Below are 13,193 nucleotides of genomic sequence, written 5' to 3'. Positions count from 1 at the left end.
AGTGCTTGAATTGCTTTACGGAACTGCCTATGACCTTGTATTAACTGTAGAGAGAACCAGGGCAACTATGCCCTTAACTTAGTTTTTCAAGCTGTGTTGAGTTTGAGCCCAGTTTGTGGGCCTGGAAAATCTGCCAAAGAACCCAAAGAGGAAAACTGTACTGTGGCCTACTTGCAGCATCTAACTTGCAGCAACCTTCAGGATCTTTCCTGGGCATCTGGTTTGAGAAGGGAGGGATGACCAGGCCAGTGACTGCATGGAACTGTGCAAATGAAATTTCCATTTAGATTTAAGAAAAGAGTTGGGAATGATAAGGTCTAATTTGGCAGGAAAGTGAGGGGGAAAGACCATTAGTAGATGTGCCCTGAATAGAGGAAGTGCTAGCAAATTACCGGACCTTCAGCTGGCTGAAGAGGATTGATGCATAATACTTCAGTCATTTCATTTGTATAAGGAGAATATCTTTTTTTTTTCTTTATTTCTTTTCATATAATGCTACCCCCTCCTCGACTTGGTTCCTTTGGAAATTTCGAATAACAAAAACTGCAGGGATGAACTGAAAATCACACTAGCACTACTGTTTTCAAGAAAAATCTAAATATTAAATAGGCAAATGAATTGTTGTCAAGTCAGAAGACCTGCCATCTTGAGCAGCAAAGCTCACAAGGCAGAACAGAGACTTGGAATAACGGTGGGAATTTTTCCTTCTAGATCATCTGTTCTGATTCTTACCCCATTTGGGGATGAATGGCTGCCTTGCAGAAACAAAAGAACAGGTACTGAGCCTTCCAACCTCTGTGGGCTTAGGTTGACCAAAAGATCAGCCACAGTCTATCAGCTATAAGCCACAGTTTTAAATCTTACGTTAGGATGTGAAAGCAAGTCAGAGGCCTCTAAGTTACTGCAGAAAAAGTGAATACCACAACAAAGTTTGAGAAGGGAATCCCTTAATCTGAAGCTTACTTTTTCTGGTCCAGCAGCATTTATTTGGAGCATGCATACCTTCTGGATGCAACTGCAAAATTAGCACCCTTGTTAACAGTCTCAGCACATGTGACAAGGGCTGAATGGTTTGTGGTTGTAGTGCTGCTTAGTCCCAGCAACACATCTTGAGGCCACTGAGCAGCTGCTGTGTGGTTTGGATGGTTGCTATGTGTGCTGTAGCTGTCTTGGAGATAAAGAGGACGTTTTTGTTAATAAGCCTGCCAGCCTGTGTGCCTAATCATACTTGCTTAAGAAAAAAAACAGGGAAACGGACAGAGGCATTTAAAGAGTTAGTGTTTTCTTTGTGGATGTGCAAACAATACAAGACTTACTGCAGAAGTTTGGTTTTCACAGGACAAAACGTGACAATAAATGACTGCTGTCCCTTAACTAAACGGTGGGAGGGGCTTGTCGATCAGTGAGGAAGATTAGATACTCTGAGGCCCGAACCATTAAAATATCTTCTCCAACCAGTCCGACTGGGAGCACAGCAGAAAGATTGACCAGGCAAACTAAAAGCAGCAGAGGTTGCTGCTTTTGCATGTGCATATCTTGAATATTAACCCTTTGCCTTTCCCAGTCTTCTACAGTTGGGGGCTGTAGAAACTGTGAAAGAAAGAGCACAAGGAAGAAGATTGCCAATTGTAATATTTTTAAACAGGAATCTGAATAGGTTCCCCCAGCTGCCCTTTGGGGAAGGTGCCTGTGGGAAGTAACACATTTCAGTAAAGAACTCATTTAAATGAAGATCTGTCCTTTGTGTTTTAGGCACTTTTTAACGAGGAAAGGGGTATAGGACAGATCTCCTTCATGGAGAAGGTACTGCAGAGAGTCGATGCAAGTTGGTACCAGAATAAGAGGAAAGTTGCAGCCAGAATCTGAGTTTACACTCTGTAGCTGTAGTAATCTTTCTAACTCAGGAAAATTTTCAGTCTAGAATATGTCTCCTGGTTTCTCAGGGGATGAAAGTCCACATCACAGAGCTATTTCACTAATACTATTTTGCCCACTTCTGTAGAGAGATCAAGCAATGAAGAAAACTACTCATGGTTTTCACCATTTTGCACACATGGACAGTAAATGCCAGCTGAAAGAATAATCCCAGAGAGAAGTTTAGGATGTACTGGTGTACAAGTATATTTATATGCAGTCTCTCTTACGGATAAATCAACTATTCTGTTTCAGTATCTAAAGCTGTTGCCTCTACCTCAGTTAAAATTTTCCCACAACAAATTAATATGTGCAGCACCAAAGTGTTAACAGGAGTAGGTAAATTTTGCTCACAGTTGGCAGAGATCATATCATCTTCTACCTCTTCCCAAAGCCACCTGTGTTGTATTGTTGACTGTGAAATGAACTTTGTCTTTCAATAAGTCTCATGTTATTTCCTCTTGTAACACAACTGCCTCTCACTTGTATGAAGTGGGAAAGCAAATAATCTCGTAGAGACTCATATAACCAGGAGTCAGGAATATGAAACTCTTAACACAAGATTTTTCAGTGATAGGAGAGGGAAATCTTTGAGCTAATGGAGGGAGCCTGCAGGCCAGCAGCTGGGAGTCGCATACACAGGTTGGGTGTGAAGAAAATCCCCAGAACTAAAATGCTGAGGAATTGAGGTGCATCACACAGCAGATGAGGACTGAGGGCACCAGCAGACCTCAACAGTGACCCCAAGCCCGTCATAGCAGGAAAAAGTCACAGGGCAAGTTCAAGAACATTATCCGGTCTGTCTGGGGAGCTCAGGATGGATTTTGAAGGGGGTTTGTAAGTGAGGGTTGTTGCCAGGGCTGTGTGGGAGCTCCAGGCTGGACTGGTGGGAGGGAAGGGCAGGAGAAAGCTGACTGCAGGGCTGGAAAATGCTGGCAGAATGCATGGACAGCCTGAGCATGGGGGATATGACTGAGCAAGGCAGAACTTGAAAAAAGCCTGCGTTGCTGCTGTCTGTTGTAGTATGTTTTGGTGTTATTAATCCTTTCTCTCTTTCTTCATTTGCAGATTGTGTTCCTGATAGAAAGCGCTTTCAGTGTCTGAAGTCTTAGGGGTTTTGTACAGATTTTCTGTTCAAGAACCCGTTTTTCCTAAACGTGAACCTGTAATCTGAGGTGTATGATTTCTATTTGTTACGTTAGCCTATCCCTCTTGATCTGTGGTTGCCTGCCTTTTGAATTATGCTCCAGGTCTCCGCTCAAGGACTCTTTGCTTTGCCTGTCTCTGTCATCTGCAGGTGAGCACCTAGTGTGTGGAAGCCAGGCAGACCCGTTTTACAAGTGTGTGCCGACGTGTCAGCTCGTGTGTTGGATGCACACTCACGCGATCTCCCTGGGGAGACCACTGAGGAGAATTGAAGCTGGGCAGGTCTGGGGTAGGAAAATCAGTGAGGAGGAACTTAGTCATAAGAATTACAATCACACAAAGTAACCATCAGCATTATCAGGAGTGGCCTCAGACAAACTGGGAACTGGCAGCAGGTGAACTTCAGGAAAAGACTACCGCAGGGCAAGAGAAGTGGTGTAATTCAGGTAAGTGAGAGAAAACACTGCTGGAAGATTAGCTAATGGATGTTTAATTTTTCAGAGACTTCTCTTAACATAAATATGACCTGAAGTAGGATATAGCTGTACCGTAAAGTCTATACGTCTGTGTTTATAGGTATATACATCTGTGCATTTACTTACTGCATGTATTGAAGTTACAGTAATAAATTTCTGTGATCATAATGGTATGGGGTTTGAGAAAAAAAAAAGAGAGATACCTCTACACACAGGTTGATTTAAACCAAATAACTTCTAGGCACGTTTTAAACAGAAAGAAAATAACAAAGGAAATATGTTTCATATAAAATTAGTCTCAGTTCTCTGAAACGATGCAGGAAGCTAACTCTAATCCAATGTGGTGCAGATACCTAGATTTTTCTATGTGTTTGCCTGTTTGCATGTATCTCTGGGTGTGTGTGTGCATGAGCTGCTGATTAAATTATAAACAAAATCTATGTTAAATACACTAAGAAACATCCAAAAGTTGGGAAATAGTGAAGCTGAAGCTGTGCACACAGCTCAGTTTCCTTGTGGCTGTGCATTTATGAAAGCAGATTCATATTCCATTTCTTAAGCCATTATGCAGCAATATAATATCATGCAGTATTCTTATGACACAGTGGTTTTTACAACAGGAGCTACATGTGTGCATTGTCCTTTGAAAAATTCTTCATTCCTTTTATGTTCTGTCACAGCTTTTGCTGTCACAGTTTCTCAGAATATCTGTATTGAGTTTGTGCTAGGGTTTGATACAGGCTTAGTACTGGCAGCTACCACCAAAATCAGAGTTCAGTCAGTAAGAAAGAGACAGAAATGAAAGAGACATTTTCAAAAGTAGTGTGTGATTTTGACTAAACAAAAGGAAGTCATAGGTAAGGGTGTGCTGTTAATAGTTTGGCCTCTAGACAGCCTGCTTACTGAGGGCTTCAGGTCAATGTGTTCCTCACTTTTTTTTATTATTTTAACTTTTATTTTGCAGATTACCTGTGAGGAATAACTTTTTGTGGCCTTAATTCAGGGGGAGTGCAATCAAGATATACGTTAATTTTTCAGAAACTATAGTAGGCCATGTCTGCATTAGAAAAAAATGGTTTTGCCTTAATCGCCATTCAGTTTCTGTACCATTTCACACTTCAGTACTCAGACTTCCTCACACTGCACAAATAAATTAATTTTTGTGAGATGGTCTAAGTTCAAGCAAAACGTAGCACCATGAGAACTTGCATATCTCTACTGATATAGTGCCAGTTTGGACTAACCTTGTTAGCATAAAAGCACAGCAGTGCAGAGTCCTCCTGACTCATATTTCTCAATGCAGTAGCGACTGCTGACTTTGCCTATTTTTTCTGCTCCCTTGCAAAGGAGCCAAGTTTGCCCTAAGTAATTCACCTGCTGAAATAGCAGCATGGACTTCATTATTTGCTGTTTTCTCCATGGTGTAGCTGTTCAGAAGTGGTCAGCCTAATTTTCTTTCACTCCTTTAATATGCTTCACTAGCAGCTAGCCTAGGTTTGATGTTCAGGTTTTGCTTCTAATTGTGGACCAAGAGAAAATCTTAGTCACTGTAAGTGATTTTTTGAAACACTTTGTTTTCTTATAGGGTGTTACGGTTACCAGCTGTTGTAAAAGTGAGTTAGAGTACCAAATCTTTATAGCTGAGACATTATTACAGCCAGTACAGCAAGCCACAGGATATTATCAGTAATCCTTGTTCAGGACAGAAGTGGGGCAGCTCTGGTATGTTGTAACCTGGGTTGACTGGTCAGAATTTCCCATTCTACACAGCTGAAGATGCTGCTTGATAGCCCATGGATGCCTTATGGTGAGAGGTGACATGACTGGATGGGCAAGGGAAACCTTATGAAGATGTCATGATCTGCCAGGGTGTTGGAAATAGTCACTAAGCTCTTCTGAAGGCAGAAGAGGCAGGATATGTAGTTGAACAAATACATAGCTTTTTGCAGAAATATATGCTTATGGCATCAAGGTGTTAGGCTCAAAACCTGTTGGACTTGCTTTTTATTTGTTTTGGACACTGCTTTAGTAAAACTGCAGACATTATAGGGGAAGAAATATCTGTTTCACTGTTTGCTTTTCCATGGTACTTTTCTTCTCCCTCTTCTCTCACAGTCAGTGTCCACAACTGCTCGACTGTCCTGAGCCCACACATCATGGTTTCACTGCCATTTTGGTTCCTGCAATTCCTTGATTGTTCCCCTCCCTTTCAGCCACATGGCCAGGGCAGTGCGCTTGTGTGTAATGGTTGCCTAAGCCTTGACTGGTGGCCGTGTTCAAACGTCATATAGAAGAGGAGGAAAATAAAAGCAGTACAGAAGTGGTGACTGGAAAGGCTTGAGAGTATGGTTGTGCCACTGTAAGAAATTAAATAGAAGGCGTCATGGTTAAAGGATTTGTTTTGTCTTTTATCAGTCAGGCAGTATGCTGGACTGAAGTGAGTTACTGAGCTGTTCTTTATGTGCCTGTAATCATATTACAGTTGGTCCTCACAATTAGTGCATGAAAAACACCTGTAAGGGTATTTTTATAATAAAGTGGTGTGCAGCTAATGCAGGCCAGAAGTCTGGAGAAATAACTACATTGACTTCCATATCAGCTCACAGCACAGTTTAAAAGGTCTAATGAAGATCCAGATGCATCTTAGCCTTTATTTTTTTCATGTTTAATTAATTTAATTAGCTGTTTCTTTAGACAGACTAGCTAATCAGTACTTAAGGATTTACACATTTGTATTGATGATGGGAACGGATGTTAGTTCCCCAGTCAGACATATTCACTGCCAAAACTCTGTATTTACCACGAATATGTACATCATCTTATTTTCCTGAACATGGCAGGACCAAGCAGCAAACAGTTTCAGTGCATGCAGTTCTCAGGCTGTCTGTTCCCATATATTTCATGGATGTGTAAAACTTTATATTTCTTTCTTTTCAGTCTTCACCACAATGTCACTCAGGCTTCTTGACTCTTATGTCCTTGTGCTTTAAATAGCATAAATTGCGCCTGATGAGAAATTTAAGTCCATAAAATTCAAGAAAGGATTGATTGTTTTAGGGGCAGATCACCTTCCCGATACAGTTTACCACATTGCCGTGTGAATGCTTGTGCTAGCGCTAAGGGGGCAGTATACATGTGGGAATGAATGAGAAGGGGACTGGAAAAATCATAGCAGGGCTCATGCTGGTGCACAGTGCCTGTGGATCTGTGCTGACACAAGGAATGGTTTCACAGTACAGCTTTAAGCAAATTAGCCATTCACCACCCTGGGTGGCGGGACATACATTTTCCGTGTTCCTGCTTCTGGATATGGGCTCCTGCCACTTCCTCGAGCCTGTGCTGACACTTGTTGAATTGCTTGATGAACTCACTACAATGGCAAGAAATTATTGTGGCAAAAGCAAAGTTAATTTTTCCTGCTGGTTTAATGGTTTGAATTAGTTTGCCATGTGATCAGTTGCACAGCTGGGAGCGAAACAAGGTGTGGAAGAGAGCAGAGATAAAAGAGATACTCCTGTCTTTTGGCATTGATGATCACTTAATTCAGCTCAGCTGCATTCACAAAACCATATTCACATTCAGTATTGGGGCTTCCTGAACTAGTTTAAGCAGCACCCACATCTGTCCCTGTGTTGCCCCTCTGTGCTTTGTCTAAATTGCCAGGGCAGCAAATCAGCTTGGCAAACAAACATGGATGAAAAATAAACACCACCTTTTTCTCCAGTGTTCATCCTGCTGGCAGACATGCACAGAGGAGCAGTAAGTGTCTGTGTAGGGCAGATGGTGGTTAATTAACCTGGCACTGTCACCAGGCTCTGAAGCTGCTGCGCCTTGCGCAGTTGGCCAAGTAGTCTGCTAGTCGCTATTTGCAAACGCTGTTGACTGTAGGTTAGCTCTTGCTGAGGTTTTGCTATGTATCTCTCATTGTCTAAGGGACGTCACTTCTGCTCTTTTTAAATACCGCGGTCTTTGCTGTATATTTAGCTTGGACATAGGACTTTGGATTCAGGTATTAGTCAAAGAAAGGCTTGACTGCCATCATTGTTGCAGTCTGCTTGGAATGGTGTAGTATCTGAACATTGTTAATAATACATTGAGCATTGCCCTCTAGGCCACTCTATCTGTGTTGATTTGTATTCATTTCCCTCTGCCTCAGCAGAAGCTCCCACATCTCTCAAAGTATGTTTAGTGAAAGCCCTGTTCCCTCCCTCAGCTCTGCTCAGGTGAACAAGTACCTTTTCAAAACTCATTTACAGAGACCTCCACAGCCCCTTGTTGCTCCCATTCAGTCCCTTGGGTTGAGATCTGTTGTCCTAGAAAAGCTCATTTGCTTTCTGGTCACTGTTATCAAAGGGAAGGTGTCTTTTAGAAAGGCTTTGCCATCTAAAACTGAGCAGGAGCATACCACCCTTACCTTGAGCCTTGGCGTTCTGAAGGAAGAGTGGCCTGGTACTGTGGTCGGTACCTATCGTGTTTGATTTTTTTATTGCACTGCCAAATAGTTTTTTTAAATAAGGTGTTAAGTCACATTGATGTTCTGCACCAGTGGAGGACCTGATGAAAAAAGGTGCATGTCCAAGAGAAAAAGGAAAATAGGAAAATTCCAGGTTTTGTGTAATCCACAAAAATAACTAGTTTCAACCAAAGGAGGAAATTAGTATAATCTGAAAGATTATATAGGCCCAGGCAAAGAGAGAAGACTGTTGAAGCAAATATGGTTTTGAAAGTAAACAATAAAGAGTCATGAATTCCAGTGAGTGGATTTCAGTGTATGTAAAAGAGTAATAGAAACCCAGTGGAATAGCTAAGCTGTCATTTACTTGCAATTGCACAAATTGTCCAATGCAAATTCTAAATTGGAGTAGTACAGGATATGTTCTCCTGTGCCTGTAATCTAGACAGCACTGGTCTTGGTACAAGATAACACAGACGAGGAAAATCAGAATTCCAGTGAGGTACAGGTTTTGAACCCTGTAAGGTACTTTTGTCCCCCTTATCCTGGCTTGATACTGGAAAACTGTCTTCATGTAATCAAACAAGTACTTGAGCACTGCCAGTATGCGTTCTGCTGTGTGTTGAGTATGCACCTGTACATTGAAAATGTTAGTTCCTCATAATCTCCATGTGTCCCCTACTGGTACACTGCAAAAAAAAATATTAAGTGTATAACGTAGTATCTGTGGATTTCTGAGTTACCACTCTTGTTGTGAGGACAGAAATGTAGGAACTGCAATCATGTTAGTGTTAGACCAGTAAGCTGCAGAAAGAGCTAAGTATGAGAATTCATTTGGTCTCAGCCTGGAAGGTAGCACTGAAGGGTATTTCAGAATTATCTTATTAAGTGCAACTTCTTTTCCTACTTCGTGAGTTTTGCAAGAGGATAGACACCTAGGGTGTCAATGGATGTGTCTAATCAAACTTTTCCAGTGGTAACACCTGTGTGGTTCCGTAAGCAACAGCAACAAATGCGTGTGCCAGTGCAAATAAAGCACCAATGGCTGCCAGTGTTTTTCTTTCTGGATCCCATAGTTCTGCCCTGAGTATGGTTAGAAAACTTGGGTGCCACCCACTGATGGGAGGTCCATAAGGGAATAGGTAGGAATCTTTTTTACAGATGGGGCCAGTCTAGACATGGTTTCTGTGTCAAAGCTTTTTTCTGTGGATCTTTGCGACTGTATGAGCGTCTTTCTGTGTAAGTACAAGTTGGTATGCGCGTGCTTATATGTGCCTGTGCATGCACATTGTTTAGATGTAAGTATGCGTTTCTAGTGAGGATGTGTACAAAGCTAAGTCATTAGCTAGTGTTAAGATGGAGCTTGGACTGTTAATGACTCAGATTACATAACCTGATTGCTGGCTAATGGTCCTAAAGTCTACTTTCCCGTGATGCCATCATGTCTGTTCATATGTGTCTTTCATATCTGTGTGAAAGAAGAGTGAAGAGTGAAAGAAGCTAGAACTGTTCCTCTTTTGGTGATACCTGTGTATTTGTGTGTAAGTGTGTTGTATGTGCTATAGCCAGGGTATAGTGTGCTTGCTTTCAGAGTGTACCTGAAAAGCTTGGTGTTACAGCTGTATTATTGCTCCTTTGATTGGATTCATGTTATAGCCACACCCTGAAAACAGGTGAGTTTGCTAACATATTGAGAATCAAAGGAAATAAAAAATGAAACAGACTTTTTGTGGTATCTTAAAGTGCAGATAGAGTCCATTTGCCTCTTTCTGCTGCCTCTGTTGTGCAACTGCTAAAGCATAATTTTACCCCTTAATTTTAAGCATGAGAACAAATTCTGTTTAATATTTCATCCATCACCAACTTCCGTAAAACCATATTAGTATCAATAAGAATGCTATATGTTGTTCTTAACATTTGCCATTGTGGTTAATTGCCTCGAACCCATAGCTGAAAATAAAGTAAATACTTAAAGAATAAAATTTCCAATGCCTGTAAAACATTCTAGATGATACTGTTTGTGAAGCTGTTAAGTCTTACATTTTTGGCAGTGTTTATAAGAAACAGTGGCTAAATGTATATGCCTTGCCTTTCTGTTAGTCATCACTATTCACCGCATTAATTTTTGCAATTTAGAAGTAGTAGTCCAGGTCCTCTGCTGATGTAAATCAGTGCAGCACCACAGAGCCTTTTCCGATCTTATGACTTCAGTCCTCAGTAATCTGTAATGCAGAAGAGCTGAAATTCTACATCAGGGATGTGCTTTGGGAGGCCTGCAGCTGATCTGCAGTCCTGGCGCAACTCAGAGGACACTGGCACACACTGGTGAATGTCGCCCTGTCTGAGCAGGGTTGTACACACAACAAATGCACTTACACAGTCAGAAGGTGTTGTAGGTCTATGATTGCACATGCTGAGGGACTGGACTAGTGCTAACTGAAATTACAGCTGGAGAGGTGTGTGCTTGCACAGGCTCTGGATTTTCAACTACAGATGCAGAAGAGTTCCAGATGTTGTGATTGAGGTTAGTTATAGACCTGGCAGTGCTAAGGAATCGGTACCTAAGAGCCCTAATGACAAGACTTCTGTTTTTCCTTCTTTGTGGAGCAGTAATACGAGTTGTGGCAGGTTCTGTAGTAAGAACGACAGACATTTTGTATGCATGCTGTTGATCTGTTCATTTGTTATGGACCAGAAGATAAAAGGCTGAGCCATTCTGGAATCTAAGACCTGTGTTAACTAGAAGTGTGTTAGCTATTCTTTAACTATAACTAAGTTAATGACTATGATATTTTTGTGCATACCTACCCAAATGCTTGTGAAGCGCTGTAGAACAACCTTAATCTTCACTGCACTCTGGTCACACAGTCTAACGTTCATAGGATTTGATAGTGGATATCCTGTATTGTTCTCTAAGCCCCGAAATCCCAGTGCTGCTTCTTCACACAACCACTGATCATAAGGGGTAGAAAGCTCCATATTCAGCTTACTTGGTGCTTCATAAATCATCCTTCCTCCTGACAAATTTCGTGAATATTCTTTGTGTCTGTGCAGAAGACAGAAGTTGGAGACCCACTTGCCTGTAATTGAACATGGCAGGGGATGTAAAAAGATTAACACGCATGCTACTGGAATGCAACAGCAATGACAAGCTATGTGGTAAGATTCACAGATTTCTTTTAAGCTTTTACGTGCTGAGCAGGAAGACCAGCTTTGCTAAAAAGTGGGCCAAGCCCTTTCCTCTCCTCCACCTGCATCCCAGCTCACACAGAAGGATTTGACTGAGCTCTCCCTGCATTGTGTCTGAGGGTAGAAACTTTTAAGGGGATGCAGCCTTTGTGGTGGGATTCATCTCATATAATTTTAGTCATTTTATAGTATTTCTACTTTGAGACATAATATTGTTATTAAAGATTCCCTGGTGCTTCCCTAAAGACCAATCTTGTGAGGTTTTGATTTTATGGATTTCTGTCATCTTTGGGAACTGAAATTTGTTTCAGAAAATAAGAAAATTGCCCTACGCAAAAATAGTACCACCTCCAAATCTGGGGACCTGAGTGAGTTAGTTACCTGTGACATCCTTGTTGATTGCAATGTCTTCTGGTCAAATCCAAACCAGGTGGCCATACCCTGTTTTCTTTAAAATGCTCCCTAGAATTTTAATGGAAGGGTCTGAACCTGTAGTTGCACATGTATTTGTGATGGCACAGTAATAATACCCAGCCCTTCCCACTTCCCTCCTATCCCTCTGCCAGGACTTGCTCTGTTCCTCTGGTGGATGATACTTACACATGGCTACAATGCCTAGCCTCTGTATTAAGGCATCTAAATAAATGACCTTAGGTGTGGGAGCCCCAGTGGTTTCATGCAGTTTAGATACTCAGCACCTTTGAAAAATAGGGTTGCAGCTCTAACAGTGTTCATTTGCTATTCCAAGGAGCAGAGGATAGATACACATGCTTTTGGGGTTGCAAGTTGCTGAAATGGGTTATTATTACTTTGTTATACAGATCCAGCGTGCATCAGGCAGTGCTGCTTATTCCTTGGCTTCCCATTTTCTTTTTCTGCTGATAGTTGTGCGTGAATATCAGACTGAAGTGATTGTTGTCCCAGTTCTCCTTGTGGGTTTTTTTGTCATCATGCTAACTGTGATCCTTTGGCTCCACTGTCGAGGCTTGCGAGCAAAGCAGGAGCAATCATCATCATCTGGACACCAAGGTAAACAAAATGAGTTTCAACCAGAGGAAAAGAGTGTTGGTTTCAGTGGCCAGAAGGCAATCCCGTTTTCCCACTGCTTGAGCTGTTAGGCAATAGCACTTACGAAGAGCCTGATGGTATTCAGCAATCCAGTGAACATTAGAAAAACTGGCAACCCTGATTTATCCCATTTGCAGTAGGAATAGTGGAATCTGTAGTATAGATGGATCTGAGAAAATCTACAGCTATAATACCATATAGGCTGATTAGCATACTGTGGTGACATCACTTGAGAGCTGCAAAGTGCGTTTGTGTAACTGCCTTCTAGATGCTACTGCAAGAAGAGTTTCACTGGGGTCATTATGAACGACAGTTGTCTTAATGTAGATCACACCTAATTAATCCATTTTCCATACTGTCATTTAAAAAATTTAATTTCAAGAAGCTTTCTCCCACTTTCTATGGGGACAACAGGAGATAGAACAGGGACTGGTAAAGGAGAAGGGGGAGGTTTGTTGGTACTGCAAACTCATGTTGCTGGGTGGAAATGAAAATACAGTTCTGAACTGATTTGGGGATTGCAGAGGGAAAAGCCTCTTCAGCCTATATAAAGGGAAATAACTAAGAACAAAGATAGGGCCTTTGTGGGAACACCCTGCACGTCAGTTTCGTAACAACTGGTAACTGGTGATAAAAGAAAATAGTCATTGGGAATCAAGTACAAATGTGTCTTATCTGGAAAGTTTACATAGTTAAATATAGTAGAGATCTCCAGGCTCATTCTGCCTTTTCATCAAATAGAGTGGAAAATAAATTCCTTTACCTCCTCAAGTGACAGGATAAGTAAGATACAATAATAGTTCCTTTGTCCTGATTTCTGAAACTGTATGGAGCAAAAATCAAAGAGGATAGAAGCACGGGCATCGCCACCTACTACAAGAATTCATCTGTCTGCTTTTATGCATCATGCGTATTTGTTTTTATCAGTGAATGACAAGAATCAGCAG

The 13,193-nt window shown here is 41.4% G+C and overlaps 1 protein-coding gene across 1 annotated transcript in view; it reads left to right on the top strand.

Annotated features, from left to right (window-relative positions):
* The first annotated feature begins 731 nt into the window (after positions 1 to 731).
* STYK1 (serine/threonine/tyrosine kinase 1) overlaps positions 732 to 13,193 on the top strand; it is a 17,449-nt gene continuing 4,987 nt past the window's right edge. Inside the window, exons 1-5 of the mRNA XM_009636515.2 lie at positions 732 to 776; positions 2,983 to 3,506; positions 11,044 to 11,148; positions 12,064 to 12,207; positions 13,174 to 13,193. The exon at positions 13,174 to 13,193 is cut by the window's right edge and continues 250 nt beyond it. Of these exons, the coding sequence (XP_009634810.1) occupies positions 11,082 to 11,148; positions 12,064 to 12,207; positions 13,174 to 13,193 (231 nt within the window). The 5' untranslated portion in view covers positions 732 to 776; positions 2,983 to 3,506; positions 11,044 to 11,081. The remainder of the gene's footprint in view (positions 777 to 2,982; positions 3,507 to 11,043; positions 11,149 to 12,063; positions 12,208 to 13,173) is intronic.

This window comes from Egretta garzetta, unplaced genomic scaffold (genome assembly GCF_000687185.1).
Source record: "Egretta garzetta isolate BGI_Z169 unplaced genomic scaffold, ASM68718v1 scaffold293, whole genome shotgun sequence".
Lineage (NCBI taxonomy): Eukaryota > Metazoa > Chordata > Aves > Pelecaniformes > Ardeidae > Egretta > Egretta garzetta.
This window is presented reverse-complemented; position numbering and strand designations above follow the sequence as displayed.